This window comes from Dermacentor silvarum, chromosome 8, assembly GCF_013339745.2.
Source record: "Dermacentor silvarum isolate Dsil-2018 chromosome 8, BIME_Dsil_1.4, whole genome shotgun sequence".
In the NCBI taxonomy this organism is placed as follows: Eukaryota; Metazoa; Arthropoda; class Arachnida; order Ixodida; family Ixodidae; genus Dermacentor; species Dermacentor silvarum.
Window position 1 is genome coordinate 130,554,943 of NC_051161.1, and position 21,608 is coordinate 130,576,550.

General features: G+C 46.5%; 1 protein-coding gene across 3 annotated transcripts in view; it reads right to left on the reverse strand.

The window, feature by feature from the left end:
• LOC119462832 (uncharacterized) overlaps positions 1 to 21,608 on the reverse strand; it is a 229,988-nt gene that overhangs the window by 10,329 nt on the left and 198,051 nt on the right. The window contains exons 17-20 of one of the 3 annotated variants that reach the window (XM_037724059.2): positions 14,250 to 14,317; positions 8,879 to 8,988; positions 5,586 to 5,645; positions 2,305 to 2,412 (exon numbers count right to left, since the gene is read on the reverse strand). In XM_037724059.2, the coding sequence (XP_037579987.2) occupies positions 2,305 to 2,412; positions 5,586 to 5,645; positions 8,879 to 8,988; positions 14,250 to 14,317 (346 nt within the window). The remainder of the gene's footprint in view (positions 1 to 2,304; positions 2,413 to 5,585; positions 5,646 to 8,878; positions 8,989 to 14,249; positions 14,318 to 21,608) is intronic. The other 2 variants (XM_049671951.1, XM_049671952.1) reach the window with 2 other exon arrangements.

Below are 21,608 nucleotides of genomic sequence, written 5' to 3' on the forward strand. Positions count from 1 at the left end.
CGTCTGTATTCTCTGCCGATTATTTTACTTGACTATGGCAGCACGAGCAGTCACAAACGGTATTAGCTTCGAGACATCTCGGTGTCACGGTGAGCTTGGTGGAGTGAACGTTGGTCGCCGTGAGTAACTCCTTGGCCGCCAGTCGCGGTCGGTCACGCAACCTCTGCCATATTAGCCGGTGTGAATGCACACTTACTGCTTAATTGTAGTTGTCGTTTCAGCTACTGCATAAAACCTCTGTTGTTTTCACTGGAAGCGCCGGCGGACCAAGAAAAGAAGATGAAGCGTAAGCGAGCACGAGAGGAGAAAACGCGGACTCTCGCCGATTAGCAGGGTCTTCAAGGCCCGAATCAGTCCTATTAAGAGGCCTTCTCAAATATATCGACGGAATCGAGTTATTCTGAGGTTGCTGTACGCCATAATTCCACAAATTTTAGTGCCGGAACCCGGGATGGACCAACCGACGGCTACGAGTTGCCTGCATGAAAATGGAGAAGCTCATGGCGAAGCGCACTTCACGACGATCCTTGAACAGTCGGATCATCAACGAGGCAAGTGCCCTTCTTCGTAGCGACTCAGCAACGCACGAGCAGCTCGACTCCATCTACGAGAGGCTGAAGGCAAATAATGGCGAACTAAACAAGATAAACGTGGAACTAGAGAGCCTAATCACGGACGAGGACTTCCAAGCCGAGTACGAAACAGTCTTCAAATATGAGGACTGATTCGGGCCTTGAAGACCATGCTAATCGGCGAGAGTCCCCGTTTTCTCCTCTCGTGCTCACCGACGCTTCTTCTTCTTCTTCTCGGTCCGCCGGCGCTTCCTGTGAAAACAACACTTCTTTGCTGTCACATTGCTAATTAGAGAACCGTTGATCACATCATGTCTCAATCTTTCAGTGAACCTCTGTTCGCTCAGCCACAAAATGACGAAACCTGAAACTTCGAAGCGGCTTTGATTTAACTTGTTATGTGGTCATATTTACTGCTCTCCTTGGTGATAAAAGTGTAGTAGGTTGTCATGCGTTGTGATGACTTATTTGCTAATGCTGCTACAGGGGCTAGTCATGAGTCTAACCGCGACCACTTTCTTGCTACGCGCGTGCTGGCGCATACTAGCACGGTGGCCTGCTAAACGAGAGCCAAAAGCCGCAGCTCCGCTGCTGAAACAGTTCGTTCATTTTGCTACAACGTAGGTAAGATGGCGTACGACACTACAATGCGCCATTGAGAGATGGCATTTCCGCATTTCAAAAAGTGATGCAAAATGCTCTGCGGAAGCCCAGTGCTGTCCGAACTACATTTTAGTGACAGTGCGGTCCATTGCCAAGGCAATCTTAAGGTTGATCACGGCGTTTTCGAATAGTGTTCAGCATGTAGTTCATGAAGAAGCGTCCCTGTCTCGGTTACAAGACATGTGCTCGAATATCAAGTATGGACGCACATCATTTATGAAACACAGGGTCATCTCTTTTTGTTGATCGGATGCATTTAGTGTCATTCTTCGGAAGCAAATGAACTTCTACGTGCACATGTTGAACGAAAAAGGGTTTTCTGTTTTAGCTCATGTCCACGACGAAATGTTGCCATGAATTGGCTGAATTAAAGTACAGATCATATGAGCATAACATTCTGTGGCTATGAACCTCGCTTCAATGTCATTCTATAAAAACCTCGGTAAATGGTAGGCTAGGCTTGCTAACAACGACACTTCTGTAAGCTTCCCATGGCCAGCCTGCCTTCTCTAGAATGTGCCATATAAGAACGTCTCTGAAAAGTATGCGAGCCTTTTTTTTTGAAACGTCATTTCTTCCCCGTGCCTTTAAGGGGAAGATTGACCTAATTGAGAACAATTTGCTGAGTACGGTGCTTGTGTTAGCCTTAGCGGTTTCTTTCAGATGAAGACCTTGCGCAGTAACTGTACACAAGAAATTTCACCTGAGCTGGTCAAGCCTTTTCTTAAGGAGATAATATCTGCAAAAAGGCCTCTGCAGAGTCCGAAGTGGCATATGAAGAATTTACAGACATCTCAGAGAATCAATTAAAAGATATGAGCAAGTATACGAAGCACAAAGTTGCGATACCTACGGGGACCATTCCGGAAGCAGAAAACGCTGTCACCAGCGTAAGCCAATGCCGTCGCGGTAGCAATAACAAATCACTTTAAAAGTTCGCTGCGATAGTGCTATGTTGTTTACAATAGTTCTATTAGGACGCATGTGTTTCAGACTGAACCAAGGTGCAAATCTATGGTAGTAATTGATTAGGACACATTCTTTATATGATACGAGACATTCTTCTCACCAGGGCCCAGTTGTAGAAGAAAAGTTGTGTGGAGCTAAGATGGCTGACCCAGTCGATGCGGAACTCCGGACGTGGAAAGGCCTTCTGTAACACCTGCTTCTTGAAGTACTAGGGAAGAAGAGAAGTGGAGGGAATGACCGTTATGTTGCCCGAAGGTGGCAACGAAGTGCGAGCTAGCCTACTTAAACTAAAAAAAAAAAGGCACGCCTTTGGTAGACCTGTCTCAGAGCTCCGCATTTACACCTAAAGGGGAAAAAAAGCAACCGCAAACATAAAAAAACAAGAATACAACGGCACAGGCTTGCCACTGTTTTTTTTACTTTTGGCTAATATGTACCAACTGACCCAGCTCACAACTTCAATACAGATGGTTCCACGCTAATGTGGCAAGCACGCCGTGATCTCTCGGCGGCCACAAAACACTCAAGGCAATATTGTGACTTTACGGCACTTATAGCGTAAAGTCAACCGCAAAAGTTTACAGAACATAGAATCTGCGGAAACGTTAAATTTCCGAGCATATTGTAGCGAGTTGCGAGTAGAACCGTAAAACGCTATGTCATTCATATATATAGCGCATATCACAGATTTAAATTTCGAATGGGACGATGCGTTCTGAGGCCACCAAGAAATTTCACTTTCCTTCTCAAATACCGCGCTACGTTAAACTTTTGCTGGCGACTTTTCATGAAGGATTACAGGGAGAAAGCTTACAGCAAAGTGGCGCAAAGCACGGCACTTTCGATATTAGCGGTAAATGTGTCCGCATGAATCGAAGCGAATAATTTCATACCTAGTGAGGACCTGTCTTCACATGTATGGTCTGAGAAAACTGAAAGTCATTAGCATTGATATAGACATTCCGGAGAAGAAATAAATCTTGGTCGCACGCGGTAAGGCGAGCAAGTCCTCGCGCTACTTCGTTTGGAACGCTACAGCAATAAGGTTCCAAAGACTAACCATCAAAGTCGCTTGTTATCACCGACAACTCAAATACAAAGGACAGGATGCCCGGAAGCTGCGGTTTCATTTTTATTCTGATTTTAGGGCGAAGTCCAGTTCTTCTGCTGTTGGCGTACCATATTCTCGCAAAGGGTAATGAGGCTAATTTCATACTCGGTGCAAAGGTACGTCGGCCTACGTCTGCTCTTATCGAACGAAAACTCAGTTCGATTTGTACAGGGATTTACAAGAAAAAAAGCACTGAAGAGCAGTGGGAACATGTGCTGGATCCTGAAGATAAGACAAAGCTAGCTTGCAATGCACGCACCGGGACATGAGGATTGGGCGAGAGCAGGCTGTGCTGATTACCTGTGTTGTCCGAGCACGGACTGAAAACTGCCTATGTCCATCCAAATGTCACACTTTACTACACACTTAATGAGACCAACCGTAAGGTTAGCGTCATATTAATTGTTAAATCAATTTCCTGTAATTTGACTATTACGCAGACATTCTATACCTTTTTTTTTGCTCGGTAACAAGTTTGCACAAATCGTTGTTTTATTGTTTAATTTCCGCCGTCATTATGCAACAATCAGAAATCGCGTTCACTTGCAAAATTGCGTCGCGCTTCAGATCGCGTCCCCACATTTATAGGAACAGTCATCTGCCGAGCAGGATTCTAGAATCAGTTGAAGCACGGACAGTACTCGGATTGCCCTATGCAAGTACAGCGGAACACAGCAATGCTATTAGGCACAGAAAATGGTTTATAAGCGATGATCTTAAGCAATGAGTAGAACGATAAAAAATAAGGTTGCCTTTAAATGAAAAATAGCCTCCACTGGCTGTTGGAACAGTTTTTATAATCCCAGCGTTTTTCGCACGAAATTGCCAAGTTTATTTCCTTTAGAGCTACCAAGCCGCAGCACAGGAGGGATAGTGGAAGAGCGGATGTCCTATTCATGAAAAAACGCAAGATATACGTAATATTGTTAAGCAGCCGTTTGACCTATTTAAAAAAATATATTGCCTCTAAATAAAAAAAGAAATCATCGTGGCTGATAGAACAGGATTACTTATAATTGCCGATTTTTGGTACAGAAAATAATGTACATCAGTCAGCTAAAGGATAAAGCAGAATATTTGTTAAAAAAATGAAATTATGGGGTTTTACGTGCCAAAACCAGTTCTGATTATGAGGCACGCCGTAGTGGGGGACTCCGGAAATTTGGACCACCTGGGGTTCTTTAACGTGCACCTAAATCTAAGTACACGGGTGTTTTCGCATTTCGCCCCCATCGAAATGCGGCCGCCGTGGCCGGGATTCGATCCCGCGACCTCGTGCTCAGCAGCCCAACACCATAGCCACTGAGCAACCGCGGCGGGTCAGAATATTTGTAAAGCCGTGAAACCGCGCCCAGAACACCTTTTGCAATTGCAGATTGCTTATTGCTTCTTTTAATGCAGTTGCTGATTGTTTTGCAGATGACTGTACTCGTGATAGTCTAAGTGTGTAGACAAATGTATTTATAATAAGTTGAAATAATGAAATCAACATTTCCGGTATCGGAGGTCTGGAAAGTTCATATGAAAACGTTCTTATGAATTGAAGGGGTCACACAATGTTCGAATTTCGCCCGCTTTAAACGTCGCAACACAAGCAGCTAAACGAATCCTGTTATACGTCTTTACGGTAGACAAAGTTTTGCATATATGTCTGCATGTTTCACAACTACCGGCGCTTCGTTGTAACAAAAAAAGAAAAAAGAAAAAAAGGTATCTGACAGCGCTTGCATAGAAGTTAAACTATCGCTTTTACATGGAAGAAGAGTTAGGCGATTGCTAAATGAGAGCATCTCTGCTTTGCCCGTATATTGTATTAGACGAAGCAAGAGTTATGGCTTCCCCTTACGGAACTTTCTCTACCAAGTGGTGCTGTCGACCACGACGGTGCTGCGAATACCGGCACCGTCGTGGAATACCACTTCCGAGCTCGCAAGAATGCTTCTGTTCGGTAAGTCCAAGTCATCGTTAGGCCTCATTATATACCGTGGCATGCTGTCAATATACAGGCGACTGTCATAATGAAAACAGGAGGGACAGAGCTTATTTTTTTCGCCAGACTGAAGAAGCACTTGGGAAAGCACTACAACAATTCACCGTTCTGACGACAGTCGTAGGCGGTTGTCTATTCGGGTGAATAAGGAATAACGTGTACAGTGCATGCCACGCAGGAGCAAATCTGCCTATTTTTAGCGCAAGCTTATCTAGCACAAAGAAGGTACAAGGCATGACGCCCTCCTGAACACTTGGGACAGGTTAGCTGCATGACTCACCCGTAGCGCCGGGGTAACAGCTCCGACCATGTACACGTCCGCGAAGGTGTCGATGGTATTCTGGGAGAAACGAGGATGCCGAACGCTTATTCATAAATGCCAAGCGCCTTTTGGCGATACTGATACAGTAGTGATACAAAACAATGCACGGGGTGTTGAAAAACGATTCTGAGGTATGACGTGCAAAAACACCCAGTATGATTCTGAGGCCTGCCGTAGTCGGAGACTCTGGATTAATCTTGACCAGCTGGAGTTCTTTAGCGTGCGCCCAATGCTGGCTATACGGGCGTTCCCGCATTTTGCCCCCATCCAAACGGGGCCGCCGTGGTCGGAATTTGATCCGGCACTCTCGGGCTTCGCAGCTCAATGCCAATGCCACACTGTGCCACCATGGCGGGTAGGAGTGTTTTGCTTTAGATTAATAGAGTATAGTAGATATTATTACATGTATCAGATATATGTGTATGTATGTCATATTCAATATTGTACAATGCATTCAATTTATACAATAAAGCCTGGGTTGCACAACAGGTCTTTTTTTAGACTAACCAATCTTGGTATTCAAAATTACACGCAGGACATAGCACAGTTCTCGTTTTCCAAGTGGTGTGCTCGAAGAGTTGGACATTACACGCAAGAGAAAGAAAGTGTAATCAAATACTTAAGAAATTGACTAATTAGTTTACGACATATAATATAATGCACGGATAGTTTTAGGTGAGTTCGCACGGCCTGTGCAATTGCAACAAACGCTTAAAATGACGCCAGTTTCGAGAACTTAATTTCCCAGGCGGGCAACGAAGGCCTTAGGGTTGCAGTCATTTTCTTACTTGAATACATGAAACGGCGTTTCACTAAAAAAGCAAGATGAACAATAGCAAACTTTTACAAGTTTGATGTTCCTATCTCGAAAGTGATGTCATCAAAATTCATTTCCAAGTGGATATGTCTTGCAGACTCACCGGCCAAAAATCGTAAATTGCAATATGTGCCATAAAGTAATCAGAAACCTAAATAGCAAAATTCAGTTAGTTATTCAATCATGCATTTCAATTTATTATGCATGTAATGTCCGGGTCTGCGAACAGTCCCGTTCTATTATTAGAACAGTGCTGACAAAGCCAATCCTCAAAAATTCTGTGTAATCTAAAATAATGTCTGCTATTTTACGGAGGCTTCTATACATAAAACGATTATAATATATGCCATTTCTTCTTAATTTGGAACCGATAAGACAATTTAGCACATTTCAGCAAATTTTGGAATTTGCTGCAAAAACATTTTTGCGGCTTAGCTAGCTCAGCTAACCCTGGATATGCAAAGCGAAAGCTTGGTTTAGTCTGGTTAAGTCTTGGTTTCATTTGGTTAGCCTTTGATTTAGCTGTAATTATTTTACTTTGGTATACACATATCGATATAACCCAGGTATAAATTATAATCCGAGAAGTCCGAGCGTTTTGCGAGCCGAGCGGCTAGCTCTTCCTCAGTCTCCGACGCTAGCTTCGCGCGCCTGGCATTCCGGACCCTCTCCAGTGAAGCAGTTCGCCGGGCGAAAGACGCATCTCAGACGCCGCTCTCGGCGTGGTCAGACGCCAGTAAGACGCCGCGGGGTGGTCAGACCATAGAGAAAGAAACGCTGCCAGCTGCGGCGGTTGCTAGGCAACGGCTCAGCTCGCGGTGCTGCCACCGGCCACAGCGAAACAGCGAGAATGCGCCCAGTGTAGCTTTCCCTACAAAAATGTTCTACAAACGAAAATTGAAAACACTGTTAAGAACCACACGGATAACAATAATAATTACAATAAGAAGAGCCGGCACCCCGCGCCACACTCGCGGGTCGGACCGTGTATTTGCAAACCCAGCAATTAGGTAAAAAAAGCTTATTGAAGAAACAACCAAGGCAGATCATTATATGGTCTACCCGAAACAGTAGCTTAATTTCACTACAAGGCGTGCCCTGTAGTAAAATAACCAAAGAAGTTTCGGACAGAAAGTAAAATAAAAGCATCAGTGCACATCTCACAAAAGAGAATGTAAAGGCAATAAACGTAAGGGCGCGCGCGGTCGAGACACTATCCTAGTGAAATATATTGCAATGCTAATGCGCACCGCCTCAGGGGCGTCGTTACGTATAGAATTCGTATAACGTGGTGTATTTCATTATATCCGCGATACCATGGAGTAGGTTTGGGTCAAAGTTGGTACGTCACCATGCTACGTGACACCTTAGACCCGATGCACCTTATACCACTCACTGCCGCGTCGGCTACCACGATGGCGTAACAACATGGCGGTGCCCAAAAAGTCCGCTTCGATCTAAATTTGCACTTGCTACAAGTTCTCCGTCGCAATAGAAACAATTTATTGGTAAAATTAGCCTTCGCTTTGTCCAATAATACGCTGAGGACAAAGTATTAGTGATGCTTCAAAGTTAACGTTGAGTTAAGCTTTTGTTTTGATGCCGCTACGCCTTCAGAGATGGCACCGAGCCAGGAGAGTCTTCCCAATCAGGAAATAAATTCTCAGTTACGACGTACAATAGAAGTGAAAGAACGCTTAAAGTTGTCTAAAGACAACCTAACAGCAAGGATGTCCATTGGGCTAGTGCAGCGATTTGCACGGCACAAATGAGCGTACGAAAGAAATGGATGAGTTTATGTGAATTTACGTGTTGACAATATTATGATGTTGGCGCTCGAATTAGGGTTGAGTGACCGATAAACTTCGAACGTGAAACGACGGACGAATTTCGCGATCGAAGCGCCCACATATAGACCTTATCACTGTTTTCTTTCGCTGGACGTTTACCCATTACTTAAAGCCAATACAGTGTCCCACTACAGCTGAAAATTCATGAACATGCATTACTACGCATTTCCAAGCTGGTTGCGACATTCAGTAATAAAACGTAAACGTTACGTCCAATTCGCTGGAATGATCCCAGTTATGTGCACCATGCACGAATGAAAGATGTCGAGGTAAATTTTTGGGGGGTGTAATAATCAGCGATGCTGTTTTCTTAGAGCTAATCTTGATCTGCCATGCACGGTTCTATTGAGCAAATACAGGAAACTAAATGGCAGTGCCTATCAGTAATATTGGACAGAGGGCACAGCGGTATTGCGTGTAAAGACATTTCCGCTGTCTTGTCCTGTATAATCTCAACTGCGTCATTATTGCACAAAAAAGCACATGTTCTGAAACCAATCGGCACGGTATGCGTCACGTAACATTCATTTGAAGCTTATGATTGCGTTGAACACGGTGGTGCGGACAGGTAAGTTTGTACTCACGTTGTCCTTACGGTCAGCCAGTAGACAGTCAGCGTACTTCACCATTTTCCTCGTCCACGAGTAGCCGACCCAGTTCTCGGGACTTAACTGGTTCTTGACTACCATGGACCCTGAAAATAGCCTCGACGCTCATCGTTTCTGGCTGTACAGAGTTCGAGCCAAAGTACAACCAGGCGACTCCTTGAATCAGGACTAAGCCGAAGAACAGACAAGGACGAGCTTCAGTTTTCAGCTGGAAATTCGTTTTGCAAACGAAATATACATACATCTTGCGGTATGAAACACACCCGTGCTGGTCTATTTGCTCATTGCGTGGGACGTAATCTGGTACGATCAATTTCGGCGATACTATCACCTTTAGGTGACGTAGTGCTGAGCCAGCCAATCAGTGTCAGAGATGTAAAATTTCATGGAATTTTGAGGGTGTAAAAAAAAACTGGTTTCTTTCATGTTTTTTGTTTAAAATACGAAAAATTGAAAGAAGAAGACGATTGCATAAAGAAATATGAAAAAATGACACAGTTTCGCCCTAAGGGTGAAGCAATGAATGCGATAGCAACGCAGCAATCTCATACGAAGTAAGGTGAGCGGCTTTGGTAGCAATATGAATTGTAGTAAACATGAGCTGATTAAGTAAGCAGGTGTGCTGCGGCGTAAGTAGACCGACATGAAGAGACTCGATGACCACGAGAAGGCGCGTGTGAAGCGGTGGTGTTGATGAGAAGCGCTGCCCGTGGGCAGCGCGTGCGAAGGGACACACCTGTAGCGCTGCACTGCCTATCCGGGCAGCATTGCATGTGTAGCGCGCGTTGGAAAATGTGGCCCGACTATTACTAACTGTGGTGTGAGCGCACACAAACAAACATGAATAGATCACACTGAATGACTGCAGACAACGACTGTCAAAACGCTGGCAGCAAGCGCATATACGCCGCAGCGGGCGAAGGTACGTGCGGTCTATCGCTTCAACGGAAGTTGAGCGGCGAATGCACAGCGCTTAAAGGTCAGAGCCGTGTGGAGATAAGAGATGGTGCGAGCGAGCGACGAGCGCGGTTGTTGGCAGAGTAGAAATGCGCCCCCCCCCCCCCCCCCCGCTCCTTCCGGCGCTCGCTTCCCGCTTCCTTGCTTGGGCGTAGAAGATTGAGTGCGTTCGCTCTCCGTGACAGCGTGCGTCCCCGCACGCTTCCGCTCGGGCATACGGCGCGCGGCGAAAATTTTATCTATATGGAACCTCACGGCGACGGCGACGCTGACGGCAGAAACCCGGTGGAAGTGTCCATATAATTGCTATCGGAATAAAATACAAAACATTATTTCTTTAACACTGAAAAGAATATAATTGTTACATTATTGCATCACAAAAGTCCCATCAGAGCTTCCGGGTTTAAAATCTAGGCACGATTTCACGTCAAGGCATTGATTTCACATCAAAGCGTCAAGACTGGCATTTGTATCGATCTGTGTCCGATTCATTTCCGCTTGATTCGTGAACGCTTCGCTGTGCAGCGGACGAAGCTTTCCGGACATCGAAGTTCAAGTACACGTGGACAAATTATTGCACGCGATCCCCTGCGAGCCTGTTGCGTAGCTTGGTGCGCACATTTCCACACTCGGCCCAGTTGCCCAGTTTCTTTCACATGCCACAGAAGAAGGCAGAATCTGCAGTACGCGACAGGCAAGGGGTCTCTAGGGTTGGTTGAAGCAAAGTCCTTGCCACCACGTGGTTAGAGCCAGGTAGTGGCAATACACTTCCAAGCTGCTGCTTTCGACCGAATTCACTTGCAGGTTCTTTATTCTGCGACGTTACACGTTTTTTTATATTTTTTTTTCAATTTTATTCTGGTTGACAATTTCAATTTCAATGTTTTCAATGTTTTTTTCCACTGCTTACATCTCTAATAGGCGTGCGCCTGACGGCCGAGGCGATAGTATCGCCGAAAGTTGTCGTCCCAGAATACGTCCCCTTGTTTGTTTGCATTTCGCCACATGTGTGTATCTTTCGTTTGAAATAAATATTCCTGGCTAAAAATAAACGAAGCTGAAAGTTGTCTGCTCATCAGTTTTGCTTTCATTTTAAAAGTCTCACTGTTATATTTTGAATTAGGCAGGATAAACCAGCCCAATCCTCATCGGTATTATCTGAACACATGGCATAATGCGAAGAGCAAAGCCAAATTAGCAAAAGAGCAAGAAAAATTACAGGACAAAAACCACACACTGTTGTGCAAACACAGACATCTCAGTGTCATTTCATTACATACTAAACTTTCCTTTTTGTGCATACGCAACTTTTATTCATACACAGAAGAGCAAACGTTCGATCTTCGCGGCTGCCCTAAAGTAACTGTGGTGAACCGAGTTGCGGAGATCAGCGGCAAGCATAAATGTGTGTGTGGGGAAGGGGAGGGGGGGTCTCTGCGGCTCGTTTGTTCGTTCTGGATATTCGCTTACATTCAAAATGATAGTTAGTGCTTTGCGCGTAGTCTTTTACACATGCATAACCGTACATTCTTACGCAGTCAGAGGTACTCGTGTAGATTTGAGAATGCACTGAACTACTCGCGAATGCGCTTGGACAGTCAGATTAGACAGGCTTGCCGTTTTATATAAGCTGCAACGTTCACAGAGCTTCCTGTACCGTAAGTGCATCTATCGCTAGAGCGCAGCGAGTAACAATTCTTTTCAAAGCAAGCACCGACAAAACGTAAAACAAAGCACAGTGGCTTTTCCCCACACACATATGTGAGGCATCATCGTTTTTTTTTTTTTTTTTGCGAACAGAATGTGATATCAAAAGGCTAGTTAACGTGTATAGTACGACTTAGCTGGTAGGCTCGCTCTCGGGTTTGAGTGCTGCCTGCAACGACTCCTCCCTAATGCTAAAGGTTAGACAGTCTGGCAGCAAACGATACCCATCATATTTTGATGGTTCCTTCCTGCACGTATCGCAGGAACTGGAGATCGTAAAGCGGTGTGGCAAGTTTTATGCTTCAGGGCGAGTCCGAATAAATTGACTTCCACATTTTTTCCAAGGTGCCTGTCCATGATCGTCTAAGTTTACCGCAAAGAGGATGGCGCTATTAGGAATTCGAGAAAGGCATGGCACTTCAGCCTACTAGCTGTGCCACACTACGTGCCTATCATCGAGGCGACGGGAGCTCCCACTTCGCGACGAAACAGGAATGCGACGCGAGTGACTTCAAGCAGCACAAAGCCTTCTCCGCGACGAAAGAAGAATGCGACGCGGGTGATATAAGTACCTGCCCCGCCTGGTTCCTGCCGACAAGGAGTCGCCAAAGGGATTTAAGGGACAACGGGCCCATTGTTAGAAGAGAGGGTTGCCGTCAGCCGCCCAGTTGGTATGATGTCCTCTTACAGCTACATGTACGCTATTTTCAACTATCTGTAAATATTGTATAAAGCTTTTTGTTTCCTCTTCGCCTGATCAAATAGTAATTCTCTCGTCCTCCGCCCTGAAGTCAAAACAAGTCCTACAAACACCGCGTCCATGGCGCGCTGGAATGTTGTTGCTGTAGAGCAAAACAGAAATAGCATGGACAATTAGAGGCTATGCGGCGTTATGAAGGCGGTGTTTCTCTATTGCTCTTGTCGAAGTCAACGTGTTAGTTGACAGTATCGAAAAACACCCAGGAAAAAAAAAAAAACTGCGTCGAAGAGGGAAGACCTCATTGCGACTTTCTGTAGGCCCAGATGATGGGTGTAAAAATAAAAGCACTTCTTCCTCGCTGGTATTATACGTATATGCAGACTAGGGAGTCCTAATTGGACGCCAGGATAATTTTATCGCTTAGAATTTTTACATTTATTTTTTGCTTTATAACCTGCTCTTTCTCGTGTGAAAAGCTCGCAGTGGCTGTGCATGTGACACCCAATGTAAGGTTACTATGCGGTGCTTCGCCAATTGATGCTTGTCAGGTCTATGATGACGAAGACATGACGTTGAAAAGCGATCTGCGGATTGTTACGGAAGACTTCGGATTTGTTGTTTTTTATGCCGGGGATAACGAAAGGTTAATGTCCATGTTGACTCTGGGTCTAGTGTCACCGATAAAGTGTTGAATGATACAGTAGAAACACCTCCCTAACTTCGGCAGTTTCTTCTATGCATACACTTCTCGTGCTTTCGTTGGAGTGCTTGGTGATAAGGAGCCCTATCAGGCGCTATGACTTGCTTCGTCGGCGGCGTGACTGGTCGCGATTGCAAGGGAATATATTCACTGTGTCGACGCCACGAGAAAGCCCAAAGAATAACGAGAACAAGGGATTTAGGGTGGAAGCTTGGGCGTGTGGGTGATTCATTGGAAAAAACACAGCGCAAAAAAGACAGGGACACGAGAGAGCGACACGCACACAGCGCTTAAAGCCCCTATATTTATAAATATAGGGGCTTTAACAGCGCTGTGTGCGTGTCGCCCTCTCGTGTCCTTGTCTTTTTTGCGCTGTGTTTTTTTTCCAGGGGACAAGGGGGCGAGAAAGTATGAGGCCACGTGTACGAAGATTGGGCGAATCCGCGCAATGACCATGACTGACATGGTAAATGAGCGATCGCACCGCAATAGATCCCAGCAGTAATATGTTTGCGTGCAACTGTAATTACAACCGCGAAACGCTGTTCGCTCTCAGAACATACGCCCGGAGAAAGCACTAATGGTTTCCGTTAAATTAAGGAAGCCGGCGAGGAGGAAGGCCAGTGATGCCGCCATGAAGGGGTAATCGAGTTGCGATTTGGGTGCAATCTGTAGCCTGCCGAATTTCGTGCTTCTCAAGCAATGAAAATGGCACAATGATAATATCCTCAATTAGCGTTTAGCGCTACAATCCGTTTGTCCGCATTTTCAAAATTTTGCTGCCGATAATTGCTGACTGCGCAAACCAAATGCCGAAATTTCCTTTCGCATCTATCGGAAAGCCGGTGCGGCAGATGACGTGCCAGCCTTTGACATTGCCGACGAAGTGCCTCCACTTGTCTCGACCTCATGGCGAGGGTAGTATGGGCCAATTTTCGGCAGTAACCGGTAACGCTCCGACGACGTGTCACCATTGCGTTTAGACTCAGCTCTACAGATGCTGGTCATTTACCATTTATCTTTAGGCTCAGTTTTAGGCTTAGTTTAGGCTCACCTCTATACTGCTGCTGGTCATTTACCATTTATCGTCATCAATATAGTTAACTTTATTTGAGGCCGACCTATTGTAATCTTTGACTAACGTTCAACCAGAGTTAAAGGACGCTAAAAATTATCTAGTTTATACCGTTCCGTTCTCTTATGACTTGTGGACCTTCGGACAGCCGCGCTGCTGTACCTTCGAACTGGATTCACAAGTACGCTCTTGTAAGAGCCACACTTACCGGCCAGTGTCAAAGCTCGCATAACTCCGGTCATCACGAGGTAGGCAGACGTCGCAGCGAATATGCGACTGTGGTGGTAAAAGTAATGCAAGTTGCAGGTTTAAAAACAACACTTTCTAAAGGCGCGATTCTGGCATTCAAAAGTTGCATTGCGCACTTAAGGAACCATAATTTGCTGCAGTATAATTTATGGAAGAATCAGACAGTTAACACGCTGAACATAAAAACGCATTGTCTATCTGACCGACAGTATTTTTGTAAGTTTTTCAACACTGCAAATGATAGCGCATGATTAGGTCAATCCACGAGCCGCACTTTCAGGTTGAAGTACTGGAAGTACGCCTACAGGCATCAGTATCTCTAGGCTATTAGCAGCTGTGCAACATTTTAGGTCAAACACACGGTCAATAATTAGGATTTCAGGAAGCACTTAATAAAGACCAGCACCCAAATCAAGAAAAATTCGTTTTCTTGTAGTTAACGATGGAATATTCCAGCATCCTTGGCACATCCTATCAGCGCGTCATGATCGATAGAGGCTAGAAAGCTACATCGACGTGTTAACACAATTTCTTCCCCATTAAAATATCTATGCTATAATAAATAAATAAAAAGAACGCCACAGGGCTGCTGAAAAGAAAACGGAAATTTAAGTGATACTTTCGGGAGGCGGTTTACTTTTTTTTTGGAGGAGTGCCAACGGAGAATTCTTAGTACCCTTCTGGTTAATATTTTCATGCTCCTTCATTAACCTTCACACGTTTTATGCAAACGAATGGCAAATAATACTGTCCAAGATTGCTAACTTGGACTCGTTGGTTAGACATCGACGTGGAGTTGTTTCCTATCCTTACCCCTATTTAAAGCGCTAGCTTTCTTTGGCTCTTCTCTCCACTAAGCGGTTTGTTACGTTACCGATAGTTTATGGCCAACTTGGCACCCGACATGTCAGTGCCACTCGAAATTGACATGGAAGAAGCTATCGTTTAAAAATGTATCAAACCAAGCTCGATCCTAGCGGAACTTTTTAAGGCGTTATCATGGAGTGTCAAAGTAGAAAGAGTATATATGTATATGTCTCTAATGTGTGGGAAACCGGGGGGAGAGTATAGAAGAGCTTGTATGTGTGTAAGTATATATATGTATATTTTGAGGAACTCCTCTGTTCTCAAAGATTCCGTGCCACAGCGAGAAAGAAGTCGCGGCTCGTGTTGCGTGGTGATGATACGTACAGATGAGGAAGATGAGATGGGAATATTGTGCTAACACTAATTTCCCCCTCTGGACGGAAGCGGCCAGGCTGGTCGCAGAAGCTTGCTACGAAACGCGTCGTACATGAGGCTTCAAACGAGACACGCGCACAATCTCTGTCCTTCGACAACAACGATCGGAAGGAGTATGAAGGGGAAAGATGCGGTGGTTAACAGGTGACTGAACAACCTGGTAGGTTCCAAGAAAATGACTGAGAGTAATAGTAATACTTCGTAACACTTCGTCGCCAGGGCAGAACATCACATTGCGGTGCGTCGAGTCGTAGCGGTGCTTGCGAGCGTCTTTGCAGATGTCGGTGTTAATGCGGGCGATGTATACCGGCCCTGGGTGAGGCGGGAAACAAATTGCTCGGAAAAAGGCACTGCCGATAAGGCAGTTGCCGAGAATAAAGAAGCATCAAGGGCGAAAGTTGGTGAGTGGCCGTAGACAAGGAAGAACGGCGAAAAGCTGGTGGTACGCTGAGGTGCACTGATGTAGGCAAAAGTTAGGAACGGTACGATTGCATCCCAGTTTGTGCGGTCCGGGCTATTACATTGTAATCATGTCTGAGAGCGTATGATGGAAACGGTCGGTCAAGCCATTGGTGTGTGGGTGGTAGCTTGAAGTTGCCTTATGAACAGTGCTGGTGGCTCGTTGAACTTCGGAGAGGGAGATCTTGCCATGGTTGCTGAGAAAAACGCGTGGTGTCCCATGGCGTAAAAAGATGCTTCGCAGGAAAAAGTCCGCCACTTCAGAAGCTGTGCCAGATTGTAGACAAGCTGTCTTTGCGCAGCAAGTGAGGTGATCAACAGCTGTGACAATCCAGCGATTACGGCTGGCGTTCAGAGGAAGAGGCCTGTACAAGTCTATGCCGGCGACCTCAAAGGGAGAGGCAGGACAATGCAGGGGTTGAAGTGGGCCAGCGGGAGCAGATGTGGGGCGCTTGCGGTGTTGCAAAGTTAGGACACTTATTCGCTGTAATAGTGCGAATGTAGATAATTCGTAGCTTTATAGGCAAAAATGAACAATACAAACAAAAAAGCACAAAATTGATCAGAGAGAACATCCATAGAAAATGCATGGGGGAGCTTTAGTAGGGGTGGACCAACTGATATTTGAGGTGACCCAACTTGAAATCTGGGGTGGGCCAAGCTAAACTTGAGGGCAGGCCAACTTACTCTTGCGGATGGCCAACTTTGGGGTGGCCAAATGAAATTAAGGGATGGGCGGACTTGAAATTTTGGGTTGGGCAAACTTAAACTTGTGGATGGGCCAACTTAAATTTGGGGACGGACAAATTAAAAATTGGTGTAGGGCCAACTGAAATTTGGGCATGGGGCAATTTAAATTTCGGGGTGGGCCAACTGGAATACGCTTAAGCATAGTTAGACAACTCCAGTGGAATTTCTACATTTTTGGTTATATTGTTCCTTATCGCTTATCAAGCTACCAATCGTGTACATATACACTTTTATGCTAAATGTCTGACCTTGTAAATTACGCATTTTTCTCCACATACAAGGCATTACCCTTCTCATATGACATTTAAGGTGTAAGCATTCTTTGGCTAGTACCCCAGCCCCATCATGCAAAGAGTGCAATGCCTTGTATCTGTAGAAAAATGTGATATTTGCACAGTTGGAACATTTATTCCTGATAATAGTGTAAATGTAGATGATTGTTAGCTTTATAAGCGATAAGGAACAATATAAACTGAAAGAACATAAAATCGATCAGAGAGAATAGCCATAGAGAAATAGGGCTCCATAGAAAATGCATGGGGAAGCTTATGGTAGGGCTGGGCAAACTGATATTTGGGGTGGGCCAACTTGGAACTTGGGGGTGGCCAACTTGAAATCTGGGAGTGGGCCAACGTAAATGTGGGGGTTGGCCAACTTCATGGGCCAACTTGACATTTGTGGATGGGCCAACTTACATTTGAGGGTCGGATTATTTTCGTGGTGGACGAAATGAAATTAAGAGGGGGCAAATCGAAATTTGGGGGGTGGGCAAACGTAAATTTGGGGATGATCCAACTTAAATTTGCGAGTGGGTAACTTGAATTTGGAGGTGGGCCATCTTCAAATTTCGGGTTGGGACAAATGAAATTTGGGGGAGGGCCAACTGAAACTTGATGGGGAGCCAATTTAAATTTTGGGGTTGGGCCAACTTGAAACTTGGGGGCGGGGCAACTTAAATTTGGGGTGGCCCAAGTTGATATTTTGGGGTGGGCCAACTGAAATTTGGGGGTATGCCTATATATACTTAGATAACTCTGGTGGAGTTTCTGCATTATCTTTTGTGTGACAGTGCTAGGGTACTCGCCAACGAATGTGTACGCCCTAACATTATTATAACTTGTTTCGGTAGTTTTTGGGCACGCTCGCTGAACGTGGCGTTGTGACGCAGTTAGCGAAAAGCAGCTCAGCCGTTGTGATGCATTTAGTTTCGTATGTACTGAATCTCACTGGGACAAGTTTCTGATGCTTTCTCTGACCCACAACATTATTGTAACTAATTTCTTTAATTATTATGCCCAAGCGTAGATGCCCCGTCTGGCAAATCGAGGAGATTATGTTTGTCACCACAAGGAAGGCGAGTGCTGGAGGAGGAAGGTTACTGGAGCTGAAGAGAATCACCATGGTTCCTGCCTTTTCGTTAGTACTTAGACGTCGCGGTGCTTACTATACATGCTCCCGGCGTCTCTTCTTGGCATGTGTAGCAATATGTGCGTTCCCGTGGCACACCAGGCCTCGCACTGCCGAAATGAACATAGCGTCCACGACCACGTTCGCGCCCTTTCAATTTCTGCTTCGACACCGCGTTGCTCACTGAGCACGTTCGTGCATGCAGCGTGAGTGGCACGTCACGCTAACGCTAGTTATAAAAGGAGCCTCTATACGTATGTCCTGTTCATCACTACTTCGAATGAAGGTAGCGTGACTTCTCTGGGAACATACATGAGTCGCATACTGAAACGTTTCATTTCGGTGATAGCTCGCCTTCCGCCTTAAGGCACGCACTGATTGACTCTTCAGCAAAATTGCATGAGCTGATTGGCTCGTTGAGCCCGCCGTCATCCAAATTTCCTCGAACAGGCACTCAGCACGCGCCTAAAGGCGAATAGCGAACTATCGCCGAAGTGGAACGTTTCAGAATATGGCCCCAGGTAAGTATAGAATTCCTCCGCTGCATGTAATATGCACCCTCCGCTGCACACGTTCCCGACGGCGACTATATCGTCTCTCCGATTACAGACGTCCGCCTGACGTGCAATGTTACTGTGCCACATACCATCGCGACATTAGCTGATAACTGTGTGTTCCTCCCGCTACTAAACTTTGGTCTGACCCCCCAAGTGTTGCCCCACAAGATGTCGCTTGCACACCTCACCGCTATAACAGACCATGACGTCGAGGTTGTCGCCATAACTGCACCTGAGGAAGCTGCAGATTCCCCGTCACCAAGTTCCGACGACAGCATTTTTCGCAACATGATTGGATCAGACCTTTCGTATGACCAAGCCGACGCTCTTTGCCGGGTTTTGGCCTCATACAGCGACATTTTCGACATTCGTGATCGACCCCTGGGCCAGACTAAGATTGTCGCCCACCGAATCAGCACTGGCGACTCTTTGCCCATTCACCGTCGACCTTACCGTGTGTCCGCATCAGAGCGCGAAGTGATTCAAAAAGAAGTGGCTAAAATGCTTGCGAAGGACATCATCGAACCATCATCTAGTCCTTAGGCCTCTCCCGTCGTATTAGTAAAGAAGAAAGACGGTTTCTGGCGTTTCTGCATTGATTATCGGCACCTCAACAAAATCACCAAGAAGGACGTGTACCCTCTTCCACGTATTGACGACGCCCTCGACTGCCTCCATGGTGCCACCTTCTTTTCATCTCTGGACCTTCGATCTGGCTACTGGCAAATCGCTGTAGACGACCTGGATCGCGAGAAGACCGCCTTCGTGACCCCTGACGGCCTTTACCAATTCAAGGTTATGCCTTTCGGTCTCTGCAACGCACCAGCCACGTTTGAGAGAATGATGGACACACTGCTTCAAGGATTTATATGGTCGACGTGTTTATGTTACCTGGACGACGTGATAATTTTCTCCCCCACTTTCGCAACACACCTGGAGCGCCTTTCGACCATTCTAGCAATCTTCCGACGAGCTGGCCTCCAGCTAAATTCCTCGAAGTGCCACTTCGCTCTTCGTCAAATTACTGTCCTGGGCCACCTCGTTGACGCTTCCGGTGTCCGACCGGACCCAGCGAAGGTACACGCTGTCACGAACTTCCCCGTTCCACGGTCTGTCCATGACGTTCGTAGTTTCCTGGGGCTTTGTTCCTACTTTCGCCGTTTTGTGAAAAACTTTGCGGTGCTCGCACGTCCACTCACTGACCTTCTCAAACAAGACGTCCCGTTTTGTTGGGGTCCTCTACAAGCTGACGCCTTCTCTGAGCTGATCGCCGCCCTAACGACTCCACCTATTCTTGCCCATTTTGACCCAGCTGCTCCCATGGAAGTGCGCACAGATGCTAGTGGTCACGGCATGGGTGCAGTTTTAGCCGAAAACCAACGAGGCGTTGACCGTGTTATTGCGTACGCAAGTCGTCTCCTATCGAAATCTGTACGCAATTACTCTATTACGGAACGGGAATGTCTTGCCCTTGTCTGGGCGGTTTCGAAATTCCGTCCTTACTTGTATGGCCGCCCTTTCCGTGTTGTCACCGATCATCACGCTCTCTGTTGGCTTTCTTCACTGAAGGACCCTACTGGACGACTTGGTCGTTGGGCGCTGCGCCTTCAGGAGTACTCTTACTCTGTTACCTACAAGTCTGGCCGCCTCCATCTGGACCCGGACTGCTTGTCCCGCTACCCTGTTGACCAACCAGAGGGACCGTACATCGAACCTAACCCCTGCGTTATGTCTATGTCTCAGTTTCTCCAGATTGGTGACGAACAACGCCGTGATGCTTCTTTGCGATCGCTCATTGATCGGCTGGAATCCGCACCTAACGACGCCTCACGGCGCATGTTCGTCCTCGTGAATGGCACACTTTACCGTCGTAACGTCAAATCCGATGGTCCTGAGCTACTTCTCGTTGTGCCTAAACAGCTGCGTTCAACGGTACTGCGTGATCTTCACGACGAACCAACTGCTGGTCACCTTGGTGTGTCCCGCACGTACGACCGTGTCCGGCGCCGCTTCTTTTGGCGCGGTCTCGCCCGCTCTGTTCGACGTTACGTGACATCTTGCGACAAATGCCAACGTCGGAAACGTCCTGCCGCACCCTCTGCTGGGCTGCTTCAGCCGCTCTCAATCCCGACCGAACCATTCTTCCGTGTTGGTTTGGACCTTCTCGGTCCTTTTCACGATCTGGCAACAAGTGGGTCGCCGTTGCTATCGATTATGCGACCAGGTATGCAATCGCTCGAGCGCTCCCCACCAGCACTGCTACGGACGTTGCCGATTTCTTGCTCCACGATGCCATTTTGCACCATGGCGCCCCTAGCCAATTGCTCACAGATCGAGGCCGTGCATTTTTATCACGAGTAATCGACGATCTCTTGCGCTCCTCCTCAACGCAGCACAAGTTGACCACTGCCTACCATCCCGAAACAAATGGCCTCACCGAGCGACTAAATCGTACCCTCACGGACATGCTCTGAATGTATGTTTCATCTGACCACCGTGACTGGGACCTGGCGTTACCTTACGTGACCTTCGCGTACAATTCATCGCGTCACGATACCGCCGGTTATTCACCCTTTTATATGCTCTTTGGCCGTGAACCGACGTTACCAATGGACACCGTACTACCGGCTGCTGCCGCGCCACCTAGCGAATATGCAAGTGATGCCATCGCTCGTGCCGATCACGCACGTCAGATCGCCCGCTCTAGGCTGTTGGCCTCGCAAGCGACCCAGAAGCGGGCATGACAGCCGGCATCACGACGTTCGCTTCTCACCCGGTGCCTTGGTTCTCCTGTGGTGTCCATTCCGTCGTGTTGGCTTATCCGAAAAGTTGTCATCTCGATACACGGGTCCTTACCGAATCGTCCGCCAGGGTCAAGGACGTCTCCTACGAGATTTTTCCCG